The 22,008-nt window shown below is 47.7% G+C and overlaps 1 protein-coding gene across 1 annotated transcript in view; it reads left to right on the forward strand.

Annotated features, from left to right (window-relative positions):
* The window catches only part of COL9A3 (collagen type IX alpha 3 chain), a 35,697-nt gene extending 14,357 nt beyond the window's left edge, over nt 1-21,340 (forward strand). Inside the window, exons 10-32 of the mRNA XM_054391742.1 lie at nt 775-816; nt 2,235-2,291; nt 4,215-4,268; nt 4,732-4,785; nt 5,292-5,345; nt 6,036-6,089; nt 6,425-6,478; nt 6,928-6,981; nt 7,277-7,330; nt 7,878-7,931; nt 8,690-8,734; nt 9,640-9,693; nt 10,086-10,139; nt 13,625-13,678; nt 14,394-14,465; nt 16,608-16,643; nt 16,918-16,962; nt 17,474-17,506; nt 17,858-18,004; nt 18,783-18,837; nt 19,346-19,528; nt 19,852-19,929; nt 21,165-21,340. Coding sequence (XP_054247717.1) covers nt 775-816; nt 2,235-2,291; nt 4,215-4,268; nt 4,732-4,785; nt 5,292-5,345; nt 6,036-6,089; nt 6,425-6,478; nt 6,928-6,981; nt 7,277-7,330; nt 7,878-7,931; nt 8,690-8,734; nt 9,640-9,693; nt 10,086-10,139; nt 13,625-13,678; nt 14,394-14,465; nt 16,608-16,643; nt 16,918-16,962; nt 17,474-17,506; nt 17,858-18,004; nt 18,783-18,837; nt 19,346-19,528; nt 19,852-19,929; nt 21,165-21,340 — 1,563 coding nt within the window. The remainder of the gene's footprint in view (nt 1-774; nt 817-2,234; nt 2,292-4,214; nt 4,269-4,731; nt 4,786-5,291; nt 5,346-6,035; nt 6,090-6,424; nt 6,479-6,927; nt 6,982-7,276; nt 7,331-7,877; nt 7,932-8,689; nt 8,735-9,639; nt 9,694-10,085; nt 10,140-13,624; nt 13,679-14,393; nt 14,466-16,607; nt 16,644-16,917; nt 16,963-17,473; nt 17,507-17,857; nt 18,005-18,782; nt 18,838-19,345; nt 19,529-19,851; nt 19,930-21,164) is intronic.
* Nucleotides 21,341-22,008: the final 668 nt, after the last annotated feature.

Raw genomic sequence — 22,008 nt, forward strand, 5'->3', positions numbered from 1 at the left:
ACTGTGCTGATCTAGACAGTGGACAATGATCAGAGAATTATAGAATGGTTTGGGTTGGAAGGGACCTCCAAAGGTCATCTAGTCCAACCCCCCTTTAGTCAGCAGGGACATCCTGCACTAGATCAGATTGCCCAGAGCCCTGTCAAGCCTGACCTTGAATATCTCCAAGGATGGGGCCTCAACTACCTCCCTGAGTAACTTGTTCCAGTGTTACACTACCCTCATGGTAGAGAACTTCCTCCTAATGTTCAACCTAAATCTACTCTTCTCTCATTTCAAACCATTGCCCCTCATCCTATCACTGCAGGCCTTTGGGAACAGTCCCTCTCCAGCCTTCTTGTAGGCCCTCCTCAGGTACTGAATGCTTGGATCATGATGTAGGGCCAGCAAGGGGTACTCTAGACCACCAAGTCTCTGTTTTGGGTTTGCTGTGGTATCCCTGGAGGGTTGGAGGGATCAGGAGGTCTTTCCTAAGGAGCTTTTCCCAAGGAGGCCAGGCACAGCTGCTTTTCTCAGCCTGGTGCCTTCATCACCTAAAGCTGAAAGCTCTTCTCCAAACTCATCTGTGCATCTCCCAAAGATAATCACACCCCTGCCATGTCTGCTTTGAGGACATGCTCTGGGGTCAGGGGCTGCACTTCACAGTGTGGGGCTGAGTACCTGCCTCCTGCTGATCCCAGCTGAGCTGAGGCTGTGAAGTGCCTTTCCTACAGCCTGTCACTCTCCTGCTGCTGCTGTAGCTGTGTCTAACAGACCACATTTCATCAACTGCAGGGGCTGCCAGGCACCCTTCACGATGGCGGCGGCGACCTTCAGGTAGGTTTTTCTTTCTGTAGCATGAAGATACCTTTCTGGTCTAATCTTTGATGTGACTTTGTGGTGGGTGACTGTCAGCCCACTTCAGACCAGCAGACAAGGATCTAAGCTGCCTTATTGCCATGCAGAAGTGAGGTGTGTGTGTATCTGCAAGGTTCTCTCGAGGGCGTAGATGTGCAAGTGCTGACTGGGGTTTCTCTCTGGGTTTTTTTTCCTTGATCTTTGCTTTCCAGTTTGCTTTTCAAACTGCAGGTTTTTGCCTCCATTCTCCATTTACAAAACAACTTCAGCACTCGGCAAATGCCAACAGCTTTTCATGCATCTGTTTCCAGCCCTGCTTTGCAGGAGGGAAGGTCATGCACGTTGCACTATCTCCATGGCTGGTGGCACCAGGTTCCTATGGGCTTTGTTTAAACTCCTTTCCTTATGGGAAAGTCTCAAATCCTTTCTTTCAAGGGGGGGGGAGGGGGGGGAATGAAAGGAGTGTTAAGTCCATGAAAGATGGAAGTGACATTTCCAGATTTGGCAGCTGTTGTTGTGACAGCAGCTTTGGTTTTTTAATTGGCATGCCCCAAAAAAAAGCTCTGAGTTGGTTTAGATTGCCTTATGGCAGGTCACATGGAAGTTAATAGAAAATGATGCTATTTCTGCAAGTTTAATTCAAGTTACCCTGTGGAATATACTAGAAAATTAAATTGCTGCCACAGAGGTGTTGTCTGAGACTTTATTAAAAGGAAAAAAGCAAAACCACCAACCAATAAATGAAAGAAAAGATGCAGAAGAAAAGCTCATTCCTTATTCATAGTTTTTTAAGAGTATGGCCTTTAAAGTCCCCTTTACATTTCCATGCATGTTCTGATTTGTTCCCAGTCAAACTGGAGCTCCCACCAGGGGCTCACCCACCCCTAGACAACTGCAGGTACCAGGTTAATTTTTTATAGGTCCACTTCTGATAAACTGTAATGCTTGTCCTTCTCTCCATTAAGTGATTTGTGTAATGGAAATCAGCAGGGGTCAGTGAATGCCTGGATTTAAATCTGTTCCTAATGGTTTCCAAGATACCCATCCAGCATCACTGGGAGGCTGTGGTTTTCCTGTACTGTGGACTGTGGTCCACTGTTAGCCTTCAGAATTTCTCCCAGTCCATGCTCAAAGTGAAGCAGACCATTCACAGATCATTATTTTGTGGGTTGTAGGGGGCCTGAAGAACTCTTTAGGACATTCTGCCCTAGGACAGTGCTGACCAATCCATGCTGACAGCATGTGTTCAATTTAAATACACTACATCCATTAGATTTAGGGAATTTAGAGACAAAACCCCCATGACCAAAAGGGTTCATCTCTGCCTAGAAATGAAACCTGCTTCCCTGGATGTGTTGTGTGTACTTGATAAACCAGAGTGTTTTTGTTCCTTGCAGTGCCCAGCCCTGTGCCCACCAGGTCCTCCAGGTCCTCCAGGAATGCCAGGATTCAAGGTAAGAAAAACACCAGCTTCAGATACAGAGGTCTGTCTCCCTAAATAAATCCCACCATGAGCCCCTGAGATTAAACTGGTTTCTGTACAGTGCATGTACAGGCTCCACACCTCTCCAAACCAGCCAGGCATTTACCTGGGTTTATGCTGTTGAAACAGAAACCCCCTAAAGCAGCCAAATATGAGACAAGAGGAGGATGAAGGGCCTGAGCCTGCCCTCTGTGTGCTGTTCTCCCACTGAACTCTGCCCTGCAAAGTGTGAGAGCTCTCCTCTCACCTGCATCCTTCAGGCACCTGCTTGCTTTGTGGCTCCATCCCTGCAGGCTCTGTTAGATGGAAGATTTAACTGCAAATGAAATTTAACCCAAGCACAAAGATTAAAACACAATGCAAGCTTCATTAGGCACAGTGAGGAACAGGAGCATGAAAGGGAAGTTTTCAGGGCTGCCTCAAGGACAATGTGCTGCCTTTTCAGACTTCAGAGGGCTGTCAAAGTCCCACCAGCTCTTAAACTGTGCTCCCAGACCCTGTAAACAGAAAGGTACACCTTTTACTGGGGCAGGACATAATTTACATGATTAAATACAATGTAATTGTCATTTTCCACCCAAAAACTATGTGATTAAATACCATTTAATTGTCATCTTGCCCCCACATTTTCCATGATTAAATACAATTTTATATTATATATATATATTTATATATATAAACATATAAAAGTTGTATGACTAAATAGACTGTAATTGTCCTTTTACAGCCAGATTTTACAGGTTTTACAGGATTAAATACAGATTTTACAGGATTAAATACAATTTGATTGTCATTTTATCCCCACCAGGCAGCTTTCTCTTTATGCTGTTTGATTCTGGTCCATAAATTCTAGGTTGCAACCCTCAGGAAGTCTCACTCAGCTTCTCAGTTCTCACTCAACTCACAGTTAAGCTTCTCCTCTGTCCCCTCTATGGTTCAGATCAGTGCTGAGCAGGAGGTTACACTCCAGCTGAAGTTGAGCTGAAGTTACTCAAGCTGGCAACGGAGGGAACATCTCCTGGGCAATGCTCTGCATTCCTCATGCACTGACCTTCTGCAGATCTGTTTGGCCTCTGAGCTGAGTCAGCAATATCATTAGACATACACAACAGCTAGGGTGGAACTATTCAAAAGCCATAGCTTGTGAAATACTAAAAACCTGTGAAGGTCTCCAGTTATGATGGCAGTGATGCACAGGACCCTTTGTGTGGTGAGGAGTAGGATCTGCCATGGCTGAACTTTGCCTGGGTCTCTCCTACAATAACAGGAAGGGAGCCAAGAAGCAAACTGAATCTGAGGATTTTATACAAGAGATTTCAGTGGGGCAGGGGTTTCTCTGCAGACATTTAAAATGACTTTAAAAGGGAGGTGAAAGATGCAGAATGGGCTTTTGGTCCCATTTTCAGAAGTGATGGGAGGTGTGTTCTGGTCCCTGACCTTTAACTGAGAATTACATCTGGAGACCTGTAGCCTGGTCTCACCACAGGTCACTCCTGAAAACCAAATCTGGGCATTTCCTGAGACTAGATCAGCTCTGACACAATGACACCTACCAGAGGAGTGATGTGTGGCTGACTAACCCCAGAAGTGACCTCCACAAGTGGCCCAGGGCAGTGGTGGAGTCCCCATCCCTGAAGGGATACAAAAGCCACACGGATGTGGTGCTGAGGGACATCCTTCAGTGGTGACCTGGCAGTGCTGGGTTAACAGCTGGACTCAATGATCTTAAAGGCCTCTTCCAACCTAAATAGTTCTGTGATTCTAGTCACACTATTGATTATTTTCCCAGCAGGTCATTTGTGTTGTGTGGCTTTAGGGCTTTACAGCTGTCTCACAAAATCTGAATTCTAAAAGACCGTGCTGGCATGTGAATAATTGCAGCTTTCATTTCTAGGGACACACTGGTCACAAAGGAGAACCTGGTGAAATAGGAAAAGATGGAGAGAAGGTAAACTTGAATTTAAAGGGGGTGGGGGAAGGGTTGGTTTTTTTTTTCTCTTTAAAAGTACCACAACAAATGATTTCTTCAAGAAAACAGGAAGAAAGGAGGCAATTGGCTGAACAACCAGAAGGGCACTGGCTTCCATTGCTCTGCATGTGTGACCATGTGCTAATACCTCTAGAGAATTCATCTTCCCAGTAATCAGGATGTTAAGATCACTCTGATCTTGTTCCACATGCAGGGATGCCAGCCTGGGACAAAGCCTGGCACTAATCACCTGGGGAAATTCCTGACTGGTGAAGAGTTCTTGCACCTAGAAGAATCTGCCTATAGAGTAGGAGCAAATTCTGAAGCAGAAAGCTAGGTGGGAGGAAGCTCAGGGAGAAAATAAAATGGGGAGGTCCCTGGCTTTCTGTTGGCAGGCTTCTGCTGTTTTGCCTCTTGTCTAATTATTTTTTTCCCCTCTCAGGGTAGCCCTGGACCTCCTGGTCCTCCAGGCATTCCTGGCAGTGTTGGCCTGCAGGTAACACCTACTCTTCAGACCCAGTTCCCTTGACCTTCTTACTGTGAAACTGGATGGTGCCATCAATCATCTTGCACTACACAAATAGCTCTTGCCTCTGCCCAACAGATATGGAAGTGGATGCTGGTGGGAAAAAAAATCATGCTGGGTTTTTTTGCTGAGCTTTAATCCAGATCCTGCTTTGGGTACCTCACCTTGGATACCAAGCAATAGCTGCTCTGGTAGAGCCCTGGAGACCTTTTGGGTGGATCTGAGGCTGAGCTCTGGGCTGGTTTGACAGCCTGGGAGGTGGGCTGGAGAGAGTAGGCACTCAATGTATTGTCTGCACAGTGTCACTTGCTCAGAGGTCATCACCAAAGGAGAAAATGTCTTGTTTGTGCATCAGAGGGCTGAGCTTTTTGCAGCTCTTCTCTGTTTCTTAATGTTTCCTGTGTTGATGAGTTGCTGTTCTGTCATTTGGGTGTTTAACTTTGAGTGGGTTTTAACTGTTTTGTTTCCTCAATTAGGGCCCAAGAGGACTAAGAGGCCTCCCTGGCCCAATGGGTCCAGCTGGTGACAGAGTAAGAAAAACCTTCATCTGATTTTTGTTCTCCCTCCACCACCAGTTTGTCTTGTCCAAGGTCCAGGTGGATTTGTCCTTGCTGAAGACCAGTGGGAAACTTACAAAGATAAAAAGTGCAGGCTCTTTCCTGTGCTCCCCCAGCAGGAAACCTTCCAGAGGCAGGAGGAATCCACATACCTGAGGGACTGACAGGGTCCAGCTCAGCCTGATTTAAGCTTTCAGACCAGCAGGACAAAGTGCTGTCCCTGCAAGACTGACAGTGCTAAAGCATCTTGAAAAACAGAGCAATGGTTCATGAGCATTTCACTTTGTGTTCTGTCTCTTCACAAGCCAAAGCCAAAGAATCTCTGGTGGACAAAGATTTTCAGGCCATGAAAACCCTCCTCTAGGTCAGCATGGGTTTGGGATTTTTGCCAAAGTCCCTAGAGGCTGAATGGTTTTGAGTTTGATTAAGTCATGCATTTATTTAGGAGCCACTGAGATAGCAAGGCCATGAATGATACCAGAGGTAATGGTGGGGAGACCCAGAGGGAAAACCTGCATCTTCAGAGAGGGATCTTTTGCAAGACTATGCTGCAAACCAGCAAGAAATATGGGGGGTCCCTACAGGGCTTTGTGGTGTGAGGTAGGGATACTGCTGCTCCACACTGCCAAGCACAGCATTACAGTGACACATTATTCTTTGCAGGGTGACATTGGTTTCAGAGGACCACCTGGAATCCCAGGACCTCCAGGAAAAGCTGTATGTATCTGCTTCTCATCATCTCTATGGCCCTGCCTTCTCCCATCAAAGGGTTTTTTTCCTCACTCTGTTTCTGGTTGAAGAAAAGACTTCATTAACTGAAGGGGAAGATGGTCTCTGCCCCAAGGGGTTGTTGGCAAAGTGCCTGCTGCAGTTCATCTGTGTGTCAGGAATTACAGAGGGTAGCTGAGAAAGGGCAGCTGAGCTCCAGGGGCAGTGTGTACCCTCACACCTCTGCTGAGGCCAGCAAACACCCAGAAACCCTTCAGCATTTACACCCTGGAAACATCACTCTGTCATAAAGATGCTTAATGGCTTTTTCTCCTCTGTCATAGGGAATCCAAGGAAGTAAAGGACCCCAGGGATTCAGAGGGCCCAAAGGTGATACAGTAAGTGCAGTGAAACATCATTCTGCTCAAATTTTGGATGTGGCATTCAAAGGAGGCTCCCTTACAGGTGTATTGTGGCTTCTCCTCCCTTGGTTTCTTTGAAAAGGAGGTGAAAGGGATGAAAGCATTCCTCTGAAAAATGAGATATTTCAATTTTATTAGAGGTGCTTAAGTAATAAGGTCTCTAAGTGCTTCTTGCAACCTAGAGCAGAGGGATCAGATCTTACATCTCCATCCCTTGAAATTATTAATAATTTTCCCAGCATTGGGCCAGGTTTGTTTTGTTTTTTTTTTTTTTTTTCTGGTGTGTCCTAAAAGGACCTGAATAAACAGGAGAGCAGCCAGCACAAACAGAATGAAACATCCCTCCAGAGCTGGAGTATTATCTTTGTTGACTGATTGCTCTTGAAGATTGTGTCCTGGGTAACACAATTGTTGTTGATTCCTAGGGCAGAGCTGGACCAAAAGGAAACCCAGGGGCTCGTGGACTCATAGGAGAACCTGTAAGTCAATGAACTGGGATGCAGCTCTCACTGCTGCCTTGCTTGCAGATGATGAGATAAAGCACCACAGGAAAAACCTTGCATCTCACAGTCTTTGCTGTCAGACTTCTGCCCTTTGGGTCTCTGACCTTCAGTGTTACCCCAGTTGGATTACACCCTTAGTTGTACTGCTGTTAATGAACATCTCCCAGTCCAACTGGAGCTGGGCCCACTGCCAAAAGGGGTTTTGCTGTGAGTGTATTTTGTTCACCCCAGAGTCTCCTCCTAAGCTTGACTGTGCTGTGCATGGTTGCAGGGCATGCCTGGCAAGGATGGACGAGATGGAGCTCCAGGACTCGATGGTGAGAAGGTTTGTAAAGTCCTCTTTAACAGGGAAGATTTCACTTACTGTCCCATGTGTGGTGCAGAGCTACTGGTGCTTATCAAGAAAGAGCATGGCTGGAAAGCTTTTGCTTCTGAAAAGTTTTCCAGTAGTGTAACAAGAGCAGAAGAGGGAAGCTGCTGCTGGTAATTAATCCCAAGGAGATTCCTTCAAGAAAGGAGATGCATGTGTGATCTAAACTCAGCTGTGTGCCTATACTTAGTGGTTCCTGTTGGCTCACTCTAGGCCTTCAGAGATGCCTCTGCACAGCTGTTGACAGACACATCTGTTTCTTTTAGTTGCCTGCAGACACTGTGTTGTCAAACACAGGTACCTGGGTGGTGTGCTGAGCTGCAAGGGGAGCTCAGAGCATCCTGTGCCCACCAGGTACCCACCTCCTGTAAGCACAACAGGTTCTTGGTCCTGCACTTGTGGGGAAGGAGATTACAAATGCCAGTTTGGGAATGTGCCCCCTGCCTGTGTCAGACAATTTTCCAGTGCTGGAGGGTCCCTCCTAACCTCTTGATATCCACAGGGGGATGCAGCTCGCATGGGTGCTCCTGGAGAGAAGGGACCAAACGGACTGCCTGTGAGTATGGCAGCAGGACCCCATCTATGCCCTGCATAGAGACATTCCTTCCTGGGGAGAGGAGAGGTTCATTTTGTGCACTGCCTCACAAGGAGCCCCATTTAAACCAAGAGGAAATGCACTTTTCCCACTGTACAGATGAGAAGCAGCATACAAGACAGAAAACAACACACCTGGAGTAGCACCAAATACCACTGCAGTCACACCCTGGCTTTTGGCCACTCTGGCTCTGTTTAAATTTAAGCTTGAGAGGGCATTTTCTCTTTCACATCCCAGTGATGTGCATCCCTTATGCAGGGAGGTAAGATTCAGGCTACGAATGACTCTTGATTCCATAACAGCCTGAGCCCTGTCCCTGGCTTGCCAGTGTTCATTGGCAAAATCTTTCATCTCTCCAGGCTTCCGACTATTTAAACAGAGGTGAAGTTTTCCTTTCTTCCTATCTTACAGAATATGTGGAGGACCCCTGGAGAAAGGTTTCTGCTGTGCAAAATGTTGCTGCTGCTGCTGGTCCATTTGTGCATTCCTCCTCTTTGCTCTAATTCTTAAGGATTAGTGTATGAGGTGCTGCTAGGGCAGTGAACAAAAGGGAATTGAAGCCATCATTTTCATGGTGAAAGCTGCAGAAATGTAAATCCTCCATTGCCTCAAGCAAACATTGCTCCCTGCATGTCAACTCAGACCAGAATAAGAAATTTAATAACTCCACTTTTTATGACTTTGCCTTAATACTCATTTTTTTTTTCCTTTTTTTTCAGGGACTGCCTGGAAGAGCAGGTAGTAAAGGCTCAAAGGGTGAACCAGTAAGTGAATCTTTTTAATGATGTGTTCTGGTGTGGAAGCCCCTAAACTTGTCACAGCAAGACTTTGCAGCTTTGGGGGATTGATGTCCACAGTGTACAGGAGGAGTTACCCCAAAGTGATGGTGCCAGGCCTGGGTTCCAGGGCCAGGATCAAGACTGCTGGCCCAGCTGCTGCTGAGAGAGCTCTTGTAGCCAGTTCAGTGGAGACAGAGCAGATATGCAGGAGAGTCAACTGGGGTTTAGTAAACCTCTGAAGGAGGCATTCACCCTTTTGTCAGAGTTCCAAGAGCAGGCTTCATCTTTGGGAATCAAAAGGGTGAGCATCCACAAGGACAAGCAGGATTGTCTCATACTGCCTTTTGAAGACTTTCCTCCCCACCTCAGGAGAAAAGATTCCACAGACCTCTAGATTGGCATCTGCCTGTGAGATAACAGAAAATCTCAGACCAAAGCAACCCAACACAAAGCTGTTCTGGAAGGTGTCTTTTTTTCTGTTCCTCTCTTCCCCTTCTGCATTTCCCCCTCTGCACCTGCACCATTATTTGTGCTGATCCCCATGGATGGGAGCACACTGCAGGAAGGAGTTTCTCCTTCTATAAAGGTGATGCAGAAATGAATGAAATGGGGTGTCCTGAGCATGCCTCCCAAAGAGCATCCCTCTCTCACTGCTCCACTTCATTCTGGCCACTGCCCTGGGGCTGGCAGCCCTCCTTAGTCACTGCTCTCAGATCAGGATGTGCAGCTCACCTGTTCTTTGAATGTCTTCTTGGTCTTAAAATTGTGAAGTTTACAGATGTTTTTATTTCCTTATCCAGGCTTTACCTCCCTCCTCTCTTTGCTGCTCTAGGTAGGCCAGCAGTGACTCTCTGAAGTTATGCACTGAGTGCTTGCTTTCTCCTCTGCAGGGCAGTCCTGGAGAGATGGGAGAAGCAGGTCCCTCTGGAGAGCCAGGCATGCCTGTATGTATCCTTCACACAGCATGAGCTCTGCTGAGGGTGTGTGAAACCAAACCATGAAGCTGGAGCTCACTTGCTGCTTCCCTGCACAAATACAGCTGTCAGTAGTGCAGTGGGTGCTGTGCTGCCTGCAATGCACACAAGCCCATGGTGCTGAGCACTCCAGGCAGGCCCAGGCTTCCCTGGAGATACCTGGAGAACACAGTGGGAGCTTGGAGGGGTGGACACCTCTGTGCACAGGTCAAAATCTGGCAAGGCAGGCAGGGTGACCTAATGGATGGGCCAATGGGGCTGGGAGCTTGGCATCCAGGGATACATCCTGGCTCTGCAGTGGGTTGGGAGGGCCAGGATTTGTGGCTGTTAAATGACATGACTGACTTTGGTGTTCTTGCCAGGGAGATGTTGGTGTTCCTGGTGAGAGAGGGCTGCCAGGACCCAGAGGAGCAACTGTGAGTACAATGCTGCTTGTAAATCAAATACCAAAACAGAGTTCAGGGTCTGGGGTTACTCTGGCTGAAGCCAAACATACCCTCTTGGTGTGGGCTCTGGGGAGTTGTAGCAGCAGCAGAACTGCTCCCCCATAAGGGGTCAGATCCTGCTCTCACTGACAGCTCTCTGCAGATGCAGTGATGCCTTCCTTTTGCTTTGGCACAGAAAGCTGCAGTTGTCCAAGAGATGTGGGGAGCTGCTATTGCCAGACAGGAGAGAGGGAACAGTCAGCACCTCCCTCCTTAGGCAGTCATAACAAGGTTCAGCTTGTGCTGAATGCAAGCCCTTAATGAAGCAAAACTCCTGCTAAGCCATTGCCACCAGCACATGAGACCTTCCCTGTCCCTCTATCACTTTCCATTGAGCAGCAGAAGTTCACTGCAAAGCCTGAAGCCATCCAAGCAGCAGGACTGGAAGGTCTGCACATTGTGGTGTAGGACAGGGCTGTGAAAAGTGCTAAAAAGCTGCCAGGCCTCTTGGGAATCTCTTGCCTGTCTTGCTCAGGGCTGTGTGCTTTTCATAACTGCTTGAAAACGCTCCAAAGTTCACACCCATCTGGTACACCACCAGGACAGTTTTCAGGTGGGGAGTCTCTCCATGCATTTCTTTTTTCCACCCAGTATTGTCTTGCTGGGAGGCTGTGAACCCCTAGGAAACAAAGCCTCATACACAGCTCTGTTTTCACTTTTACTCTGTACTGACCACTTTGGGGAACTTCTGGGTTAGGAACCACTGAGTTTCCTCCCTGGCAGCAGCTTGTTCCTCTTTTCAGTGCACCATCTCAGAGCCTGAGAAATAAACTGGAGTTGCAATGCAAACCCGAGCAGAGCTGCAGGGCTACTTGGTTGTGTCCCTGCTGAGTAACAGAGATGGTAACAAATGAGATCAGGTTGCAGTACATCTGGGGTGCATCAAGAAGAGTGTGGCCAGCAGGTCAAGGGAGGTTCTCCTCCCCCTCTACTCTGCCCTGGTGAGGCCACACCTGAAGTATTGTGTCCAGTTCTGGGGTCCCCAGTTCAAGAGAAACAGGGAGCTACTGGAGAGAGTCCGGTGGAAGGCTGGGGGACTGGAGCAACTCTTTTATGAGGGAGGAAAGGCTGAGGGACCTGGGGCTGTTTAGCCTGGAGAAGAGCAGCCTGAGAGGGCATCTGCTCAGTTTTGATCAACAGCTAAAGCATCATGAGGATGGGGCTGGGCTCTTTTCAGTGGTGCCCAGGGACAGGACAAGGGGCAGTGGGTACAACAGAACACAGGTTCCACTTGAACTGAAGGAAAAACTTCTTTGCTGTGAGGGTGCTGGAGCCCTGGAGCAGGCTGCCCAGAGAGGTGGTGGAGTCTTCTTCTCTGGAGAGATTCCAAACCCACCTGGACATTGTGATCCTGGGCAAGCTGCTGTGGGTGCCCTGTTTTAGCAGGATGATCTCCAGATGTCTCTTCCAACCCCCACCACGCTGGGATTCTGTGAGAAAAACCTGGTTTTGCTCATCCCTACTGGAACTGCCAGGATCACTTGCATTTTGTCACTCCCCAGGTAGTGCTGCTGCTGAGGTTGGACCTGACCTTCCAGTGGTTTTGTTGGGCTTTTTTATTTTCCCTTTTTTTTTTTTTTTTAACTCTCTTAATCTCATTTTGAAACCCAGAAGCCCACAGCAACTCTGACATGATTTCTGCTGTGTGCCACTTGAAAGAAATTGAACTGTATGATGATTTATTGTTTGTGAGCAGCTGCTCTTTAAACTTCCAAGGAAAGGGAAATCAGCCTTAGAAACAAACTAAATTAATAATGTTTGCTTTTATGCCTGCAATTTTTCATCCAAACAGCTGGCTCCACAAAAGGTTACCTGCTGTTAGAGCCCAAAATGAAATGCAACCAAGCTAACCAACATTGGTGCAGGCTTCTGATGTGGGTGCAATAGTAGCTGAGCCCCTGTTTATTTCTAACCTGGCTTTCTAAGGTCTGGTTCCCTGATGTAAATGAAATACAGTTAAGCCTGGGCTGTTCTGAGAGAGGTGCAGGATTTGTCTAAGGTTAAGGCTCTTTCTGGCTCAAAACAATTGGATTTTATTTAGGAGATCATACCAAGGGTTTCTTCCTATTCAGAGGCTGTCAGGTTTGATCAGGTTCCTTTACCTTTAAAGGCACCAACACAGCAGAGTCATTTTTGATGCAACTTTCCCTTTTTGTAGCTCTCACAAGTTCCTGAGTGGATTACAAGCAGAAAAGAGAAGTGGAAACAGTAACCACAAAACCACCTGAGCCTTTTGAAGATGCTGCTGCTGCTTTATTTCAGCTCCTTCCTCTGGGGCAGAACCTGCTTTCTGCATAAGGTTTTGGCCATGCTGGTCTTGGAGGCAGGCAGGGATAAGGGCAGCTGGTTTAGATCAGGCATTGAGTCACACACATCACATGAGGATTTCCTCACCAGTGACAACCAGATAATAAGAGAGCCAGTGGGGATGCTGGGGTGCCAGGGAGAGTTTGTAGGGCTAACCACTAGGGATAAAAATACATCAGGAAGAAAACAGAGATGCCATTTCACCACAGGGCACGTTGCACTCAGCAGCCCTGTAGGCAGCTGGGTTCTTGGGTAGCTGGGACAGTCCACGCTGACTGATCCTCTGCCTGGGGCAGCCAGTTGGAAGTTTGTGTCCCTTAACACCCAGCAGACAGAGCTGTGAGAGGAGACAAAGCTGAAGTCCCACCTTGTGACAGAAGCTTGCCTAAGGCATCTGTTTCAAGAAGGCACTTCACAAAATGGGATTTAGATGCTTAAATTGGGCTTCTCTTTTCACCACACTCTTTATCACATTTGTGATTTTTCTCAGTAGAAAGCAATTGAGGCTCCTAATGATAAGGCTGATGTTCTGTCTAGTGAGCCAGGCTCTTCAGAGAGGGCTTTTTTCATTTCCAACTCTGCAAGTTCTTGCAGAACTGCATCAATTAAAAGCCTAATCCCCCATCCCTGGAACCATTGCAGGTTTTTTGGAGCTCTGAGCAACCAGCTCTAGTTGCAAGTGTCCCTACTGACTGCAGAGGGGTTGGACTGGATGAGCTGGAAACTTCCAACCCAACCCATTCCATGGTCATATTGGGATAGCAGATCCCCTGGAAGGGGTTATTGTCTCTGCTCTGTCTTGCTACCCCTTCTTGCTGTCTTTGATCTTTTCTACTCAGGAGTAGAGTGTGTTCTGAAGTACTCATCTGTAGAAATAGGCAGTTCTGATGATGATGATGATGATAAAATAGTAATAATAAAGCTCAGTAAGCACCAAGCACCACTCTCCAGTGGCTCCTCAGGTTCCTCAGCAATGCCACTGGGCAAAGTGTGCTGCAGTACAGAACTGCTCCCTCTCCCTGTTAGCACTGAGACGATTTACTGACACAAATGACTTCCCCCAGCCCTGATTCTTCTCCTCACCCAAGCTTCTCTTTCTTTTTTTTCAGGGACCACTTGGTCTTCAAGGCCCAATTGGAGCCCCTGGTGTCCGAGGCTTCCAGGTTGGTTTGCTGATGAGGGTAGTTTAATGTGCTTGATGTCTGCAAGCCTCTGGCAAGACAACTGCAGGGTGGCCACAAGCAAGGAGGAAACATCTGTCCTTCTGTCAGAACCAGTCTGACACCTTCATCAACACAGGACACTTAGAAAGAGCACCAGGCCAGAGAAGCTGCCTGCTGGCTCAAGTTGTTTGCAAAAGAAGGGGTTGAGTTTGACCTATATCAAGACACCTCCATTTCTCCTCAATCCAGACACCCTCACCCCCCCAGCCTGCAGGAGTCTTCAGTGAGCTCCTTCTGCTTTCTGCTGCACTGGAAACTCCCATTTCTTCCCTTTCCAAGGGAGGGTGCCCAGCCACTCTCCATTCCTCAGTGAAACTGGCTGAAGGCCAGTGGATGATGCTACCTCCTGGGTAGCAGTCACAGATGTGATTTCATTAGTGGAAGACTCAGACTATCCAGAGGCTGGAGCACTTTGGCAGGGTGGCTGTCCCCAGCTGTGACACCAGACAGCAGCTGGACTGAGCTGTGCCAACCCACACAGGTGGTACCAGCAGTCAGCAAGGGTCCCTAGGTCCTTGGGGAGAAAGGAGAGAGGAGGTCTGAGACAAATGAACTTTCTGAACACCTTCTGGGGGCTGCTGAGCTCTGGGGATGTCAAATCATGCAGAGTTTGCTGGCACTCTAGGCTGTAGCTTGGTTTTTGTTTTCCTAACAGGGTCCCAAAGGTGCCAGTGGTGAGCCTGGCCTTCCTGGGCCAACTGGGATTCGTGGAGAGCTGGGTGACAGGGTAAGGAGAAGACATCTCTGACTGATTCCTGGTGGGAGATAGGAGATTAGGGCATAATGGGGCTCCCAAACAGGGGGTGGCTGGTGTCCCCCCAGCAAACACAAGCAGGTTTGGTGGAAGGTGGGGACCCTGGGTGTGCCAGTCCATGCCCAGCATGGACCCTACAGCAGGTAGGAGGATTTGTGCATCTTGGCTCTTCTGTCCTTGTTTCAGTTCAGGAACTCCCACTGTTTTCAGACAGGATGGCTTGTTTAAAAGACACTTTGGTCTTCTATCTCAGCCAGAATAGATGATTGGTTGTTTTTTTATTGGTTGTTTTTTTTTTTTTCCTGCTCTGTGCACTGATCTCACCAAAGCCTTGCTCCTGAGGAGCACAGGAGAGCTGCTTCCTGCCTTGTTGTTACTCAGATGCTTGAGCAGGTTTCCTGGATCTCTTCTAGACTGCAGTTTGCTCAATGATTTCTCTTTCTGATCAGCAGCACTCCTGGGCCCCACACCTCAGAAGAAATGCCACTTTTCATTGAAAGGAATTCATGTTCATTTCAAAGGAGCCAGCAGGGCAAAATGAATGAGGTTTGTTCAGGGCTTGCAGGAGAACAGTAGCTGTGTGTTCATCAGCTCTCTCCACTCCAGCCCCAAGGTGAAGTCTCTGTGTAAGCAATCACAGCAGCACCACGGGGGTTTCACAATGGCCCTTCTGTGCTGGCTCCAGGCAGGGTTAAAAAAGCCTCTTGGAGGGACTGTCAGCCTGGAAGTGTGAAACAGGAGGGTTATTGTGGAGCTGCAGGGTTCTGACTGCATCCAGGGCTTCATCCTGGTGAGAAATGGACACTGGGGGGAAAGAGGCCCCTGCACAGAGTAGCCTCGTATCCAGAGAGCTGTTCTGAGCAGAAGGAGGAAAATACTCCTTCCTCTTAAATTAAAAAAAAAACCCAACCACAAAATTCTGGGCTGTATTTCTAGCTCTGAAGTTCAGTGTAGGTACTCTAAGAACTAATTGGTGATTGTTGGGTTTGCTTTATTGCCAGCCCAGCCTGCTCATCCTGATGTGTATAAAGACAACTGCAAACACAGATCTGCAGCTCCATGAAAGGAGTTTGGAGCAGGCTGCCCAGAGAGGTTGTGGAGTCTCCTTCTCTGGAGACATTCAAAACCCACCTGGTTGTGTCCCTGTGTGACCTACTCCAGGTGTTCCTGCTCTGGTAGAGATGTCAGGCTGGATGATCTTTCAAGGTCCCTTCCAACCCCCTAATGTTCTGTGATTCTGTGATTTTTCAAGTCCCCTGAATTATTCATAGGGTGATAATCAGCTCAGCATCTAAATGTGTTTGATTCCCTTGGCTGTGGTGTTCTGTGGAGCTCAAAGTCAGGAGCACCCAACTCAATCCCCAGGAAAATTGTCAGTCTAATAAAGCCTTCAAAAACCATCCTGACCTTATGCCCTCACAGTACAAAAAGGGTCATGTCCATTTTATACCATGAGTAAATTCAATCTTCTTCTCACCTCTTCAGGTGTGAAGGGCAGAGATCAATCCTCCAGCCTGGACCTTGGCCTTTAATTTGTCTGTTTGTAGAATTGCTGCTTTGGTCCTGAGAGGGAGATGACAAAAATGAAATGCAGAGGAGCAGAAGCAAAACAGAGTTCCTGCCCTGGGATGGATATGAAAGATGACTTTTGTGACATGGGTTTCAAAGATGAGGATTAAAAGCACAGAATTCATTTTAGTTTATTTAGGGAACTGAGGAGCATGCTATGAAAAAGGCCACTGTGGAAAACCAGTCCCAGGCAGGTGGGGAGCAGCATCAAAAAAGTCTCTCTGGTCTGGTTGGATGAGAACTTGGTGGGCAGAAGACCACCAGGCCTGATCTGGGAGGTCCTGCAGCTCCTCTGCACTGTCACTGGCATGGCAAGAGGCCTGAGAACCTGTCCTACCACACAGACCAGTGCTGTAGAGAGTGCCTCAAAGCTAGCAAGGATGCTTTAACATCTCTTCTTTAAGAAGTACAAATTAGATTTGGAGTTTCCTGCTTGGCACCTGGGAGACTTAATTTCCAACCCCTTGCTGTGTCTGACTGCACCAGGAATTCACAGGACAGTAGCAGCTGGAGCTCATTTGCCTTCTTTCTTTTACTTATCCTCAGGGTCCTGCTGGTGTTCCTGGTCCCAAAGGTAACCAGGTAGGTGATGACTTCAATGCTGGAGTCAGCAGGGTATTCAGACCCTGACTTAGGCAGAGCCAGTGACAGCACCAACTGCTTGTCCTCCCTCCAGATGAAAACACTCTGGAGGAGACAGCAACAAAACCTTCTTTGGTCCCATTGCTTCCTGTGTTGGTGAAAGAGATGTGGTCTGTTGGAGTGGAGAGCCAGGGAATGCTGTGATAAAGCAGAAGGCTCCTGCTGTGGGTTGTGACCAGGAGGGGCAGTGTTCATTCTGGTATTTCACTTTCAGGGCATTGCTGGAGCAGATGGCCTCCCAGGTGACAAAGGAGAACTGGTAGGTGTCCTTAAACTGAGTCAATTGACTGATGGGTGTAGAGAAGCATCTATCAAGAACTTCTCTGGTCAGTCAGAATTAACCATCCAAGAGCTCCAAAGCTGCTGGCTGTGAAAAGGAGAAGGCAACCCAAAGCCTTTCCATCACCATGTTCATGGTGTGCATCAGCTCTCCTGTCTCCAGGAAGCACCAGCCAGCCAGGGTGGCCTTTGCAGGGCTCTCTTGGCGTGTTGCTCCTCAGAGTGGTCACCATTGCTGTCTCCATGGGCTTTTGGTCCACCTCACTTGTGTTCAGTGGTGGTAGCTGGGGCAAGTCTTGGTGTCAGAGTCCTCTCCCTGTTGTGCCAGGGCTGAATCTGATCTGCAGCATCCTGGTATCATTCCTGGCTCCTGTGCTTGAAGAGCTCCTTAGGTGCCATGTACATATCATGGTGGCTCCTGGAGCTTGGGAGCTCTGAGCTTAGATCCACGTTTTCTGAAGGGATCATTCTTTCTTTTTTCTTTCTAACAGGGTCCCTTTGGTCCTCCTGGCCAGAAAGGAGAGGTAAGTGTCAGACATTGTGGACTGATGCCCTGGAAGCTTTGGCAGTGAATGTGCTTGTCTCACCCCTGGATGATGTGTCTCCATGTACCACGTTCTGGGGGTGTTTCCTAGAAGCTTGTTCATGCTATAAAATCCATGACAGTGACCATTTCTTGTGGCACTCAGATGTGTTTGATCAGTTTGCTGCAGTGAGGACTCCTGTCAGCATGTCCTGCAATGTAAACCCACCCATAAGGAATGTAGGTGGTTCAGCCAGATCAGTTAGGGGAACCTGAAGAAAGGCTTCATCCCCATGAGAAAAGAATGGACTAGATCTTCTAGTCTAAGTGGTGTTTTTCTTCTTCATTGCAGCCAGGAAAAAGAGGAGAACTTGGCCCCAAAGGTGCCCAAGGGCCTAATGGGACAGCTGGAGTACCAGGCATCCCAGGGCATCCAGGGCCCATGGGCCATCAAGGGGTGCAAGGTGTTCCTGGCATCACAGGGAAACCTGGACCTCCCGTGAGTATCATCTGCTCTTGGAGCACAGGCCAAGGGTCTCTGAAGCCAAGAATGAATGTGTTGTGGGGGTGGGATGCAAGTTCAGAAAATCAGGTCCTGCATTTGAGCAGGCAAGAGCAGATAACTGCATGCAAGGGAACAGCTGCTGTTTCAAATGTCAGACCTCTGTCTTGGGGCAGAGCTCAGCTTTCATCATTCAGAAAAGGCCAAATAACCTCCAGATTAAGTATCTGGCCTAACATGACAACCTCTGCCATTTGTATGACAGATTCTGAGGCTTCCAGTACCTGAAGGGGGCCTACAAGAAAGCTAGGAAGGGACTTTTTACAACGGTTTGTCATGACAGGATGAGAGGGAAGGGATTGAAGCCTGAGGAGGGGAAATTTAGACTGGAGATTAGGAAGAAATTCTTTCCAGTGAGGGTGGGGAGACACTGGAACAGGTTGCTCAGGGAGGTTGTGGATGTCCCCTCCCTGAATGTGTTCCAGGTCAGGTTGGGTGAGGCCTTGAGCAACCTGGGCTAGTGGGAGGTGTCCCTGCCCATGGCAGGGGGGTTGGAACTGGATGATCTCTAAGATTCCTTCCAACCCAACCCATTCTGTGATTCTATGAACTGAAGATGTCATCTTTGGAAGAAGGGAGATAAAAAGCCCTCTCTTCATGTGGGATCCTGTGCTGCTTCCTGAGCAGCTGGAGGTGCCTTTTGTGCCTGAAGCTTGTGAGGGATGATTGTTGATAAGGTGATGTGTGTAAGGACAGATTCTTCTGTTAATTGCAGGGCAAAGAGGCCAGTGAACAGCATATAAGAGAGCTCTGTGGGGAACTGATCAATGGTGAGTGCCACTGAGAGAAAACCAATTACCACAGTGAGCTGGAGGAGAGTAGAGCTTGAGCATACCAAATCACATCCTGAGCTGCAGCAAAAGCAGCATGGCCAGCAGGCTGAAAGTGGTGATTCTGCCACTCTGCTCTGCTGAGACCTCTCCTGGAGTACTGTGTCCAGCTCTGGGACCCTCAACCCAAGAGAGACATGGACCTGATGGAGAGGGTCCAGAGGAGGTCATGATGATGATCAGAGGGCTGCACAGGCTGAGATAATTGGGCTGTTCAGCCTGGAGAAGAGAAAGTTCTAGGGAGACCTTAGAGCTATATTTCAGTATTTGAAGTGGACCTCCAGGAAGGCTGGGGAGGGACTGTTCAGAAGGGCTTGTGGTGACAGGACAAGGGGAATGGCTTGAAACTGCAGCAGGGTTGATGGAGGTTGGCCATCAGTTTTCAGCTGCTCACTCACAGCCAGGCAGAGTGGCAGTGCTGGACACAGGTTTTGATTCTTCTTTCCAGAGCAAATTGCACAGCTGGCTGCCAACCTGAGAAAGCCCCTGGCTCCTGGCATGACAGGTCGGCCTGGCCCAGCCGGGCCCCCAGGCCCCCCTGGAGCTGCAGGAAGCGTTGGGCATCCTGGTCCTCGTGGTCCTCCTGGTTACAGAGGGCCAACAGGAGAACTGGGTGATCCTGGTCCCAGAGGTAAGGAACATTTGACCAACTTGCTTCTCTCTGTGGCCACTGAACTCAATTGTGAACTTGTACTAATTTCAGCAGTGGAGGAGAAGAGGTTAGGCCTTGGGCAGCAGATGGAGGTCTAGAAGGCAATTTATGGTTGGATCATTTGATCTTAAAGTTCTTTGCCAACCAAAACTATTCCATGATTTTATGATTCTGCTTTAGGGGTGCAGCATAAGGAAAGATCCTAGCTGTGTCCTGAGGACTTTGAGCTTCTCTTGATCTTTCTCCTTCCTGTCCCTGAATCCAGCTGCCACTTTCATTGTTGAAATTGTCTATGGTTGCAGGTGACACTGGTGAAAAGGGAGATAAAGGACCTGTTGGACAAGGTATTGATGGGCCTGATGGTGATCAAGGACTCCAAGGTAAGGCTGTGCAAGTAATTTTGTAAACCAGGACTAAAGTCAAGCTTAAGAGGCAGTAGAATACTCTGCTACCAAGAGTTCTACTGCTTGCCTTTGCTCACCTGTCAAAGCAGCTCTTCCAGTTGTGATTACATCTGTACAATAAGCTACAGGCACCAAAAGAGGCTCTGCACCCACCTCATTTCATAAACCCAGAGTCTTTTATACCCAGTTATCTTAGATTCTTCCACAAAATAATTGCATGAATCTATAAAAGTTTTCTTTTCCAAAGCATGGCACTGGTTCCAAAGCATCCATCACTGATTGGATGTTGAGAGCTTTTATCTTATTCCTGGAACATAAGGAGACCAAGAGGAGCTGTAATTCCTCACTTGCATAAATAAGAAGAATTGGGCACCATCTATTGATCAGAATGAATGCAGAAATGTAGGATTTTAGCCCACCTGATGCAGCTGTCCCTATCTCAGTTCTCCCTCACAGAGGCAGAATCATTGTACACTATTCTAGAAAGCTCTTTGCTACAGAAATTAGTTTTTGATTAATTACTTTTTTCCCCTCCAGATACCAAAAATAACAATAATAGCTTGAGGCCATCCAAAGCAGAAATTATTTTTGCCAATAAACTGTATTAGACACTGGTCTAAAGGAAACTCCTTATCTGTAATGTCAGGGAGATATTCTGTATCATCATTCTTTCTCCTTCCCTTACTCAGAATCTTAATTGCAACTAACTTTGGCAAGATGCAATGAACTGAGGTAGCTGAAGGCCACAGGAAGGCTGGTGGCCAGGAAGGAGGAATAGTTGTGAGCACTCTTGTTGCCACAGTCAGCTACCTGCTAGCTGACATCCAGGATGTCCTTTGCCATCTCTTGACTGTTCAGGGATGATATAAACTAATTCTGATTACAAGATACTTGTTATTCATACACTGAGGCAGCATTGAGATGGATTCCAGACCCAGAGTGGTCAGCAGATATCAGGAGAGATGACATATGGTGACAAAAGCTGACACCACACACCCACCTTCACCTGCAGCAACTCCAGAGAAGCCAAAGGTACTTTCAAAACAATCCAACACCCAGGGCAGACTCAGGCTAAATTTATTCACCACCTTGTACTCAAAAGGCCATGACAAGGCTGAGGTACAGAGACTCAAAGCATTGTAAGAACATAAATACATACACGTACAGAAAGTAAAAACAACTCAGGTCATCTCTTTCCCCTTCTGTTTTAGGGCCACCAGGTGTACCTGGAATTACTAAGAACGGTCGAGATGGTGCTCAGGGTGAGCCTGGCCTTCCAGGGGATCCTGGAACTCCTGGTGCTGTTGGGGCTCAGGGAACTCCAGGAATCTGTGACACGTCGGCCTGCATGGGAGCGGTTGGAGCATCGACTTCCAAAAAATCATAAAGCAAGAGCAGAAGGAATGGAGAAGTGACTGAGTATTTAAATAAATAAAGAGTGCTTTGTAAGGAAACAGACAGAGTCCCCTAGTGATAAATGGACAGATGTTCCTTCTGTCATATTAAGTGGAGACATTGACACAGTTCTATGAAAAAGAAAGCATCAGATGAAAACTTTCTTAATGACAGATGCTTTACTTTCTCCTCCCTCAGTTATTTTCACTTTTAAACAACCTCACCTTCCCTCCCTCCCTTTGTTCAGGAGACCTGCAAGAGGAAGCCCTGTTCCTTTCCACCCTCAACCCCCCCTAACTGTGTATAAAAATGACATCTGGATAAACCTTTGAGCCTTGTCAGTTGACTCCCTTGGTGCTGCTGGCACTGACCTCAGTTGCCCGTGCACTAAGATGGGTGCTCTTAAGGTATTTCAGCACCCAACTGCTGCTTCCATTGGTGGAAATCAGGCATTTAACCATCCTCTGTTTTAATATCTTAAGATTCTGGCCTAAGCACAGCCCCTAGTTGAGGTATATGCTGCCAGCTCCCAGTTTTCAGATTGCACCTCAAATATTTGCCAAGACTAGGAACCGGTGACCCTCTTGCAAGCCAGCTCTGCAGAGGTGTAATGTATATATTTTAATTTACAGGGGTGATTTGTGTATATTTCCATATGAT

This window comes from Indicator indicator, chromosome 24, assembly GCF_027791375.1.
Source record: "Indicator indicator isolate 239-I01 chromosome 24, UM_Iind_1.1, whole genome shotgun sequence".
NCBI lineage: Eukaryota > Metazoa > Chordata > Aves > Piciformes > Indicatoridae > Indicator > Indicator indicator.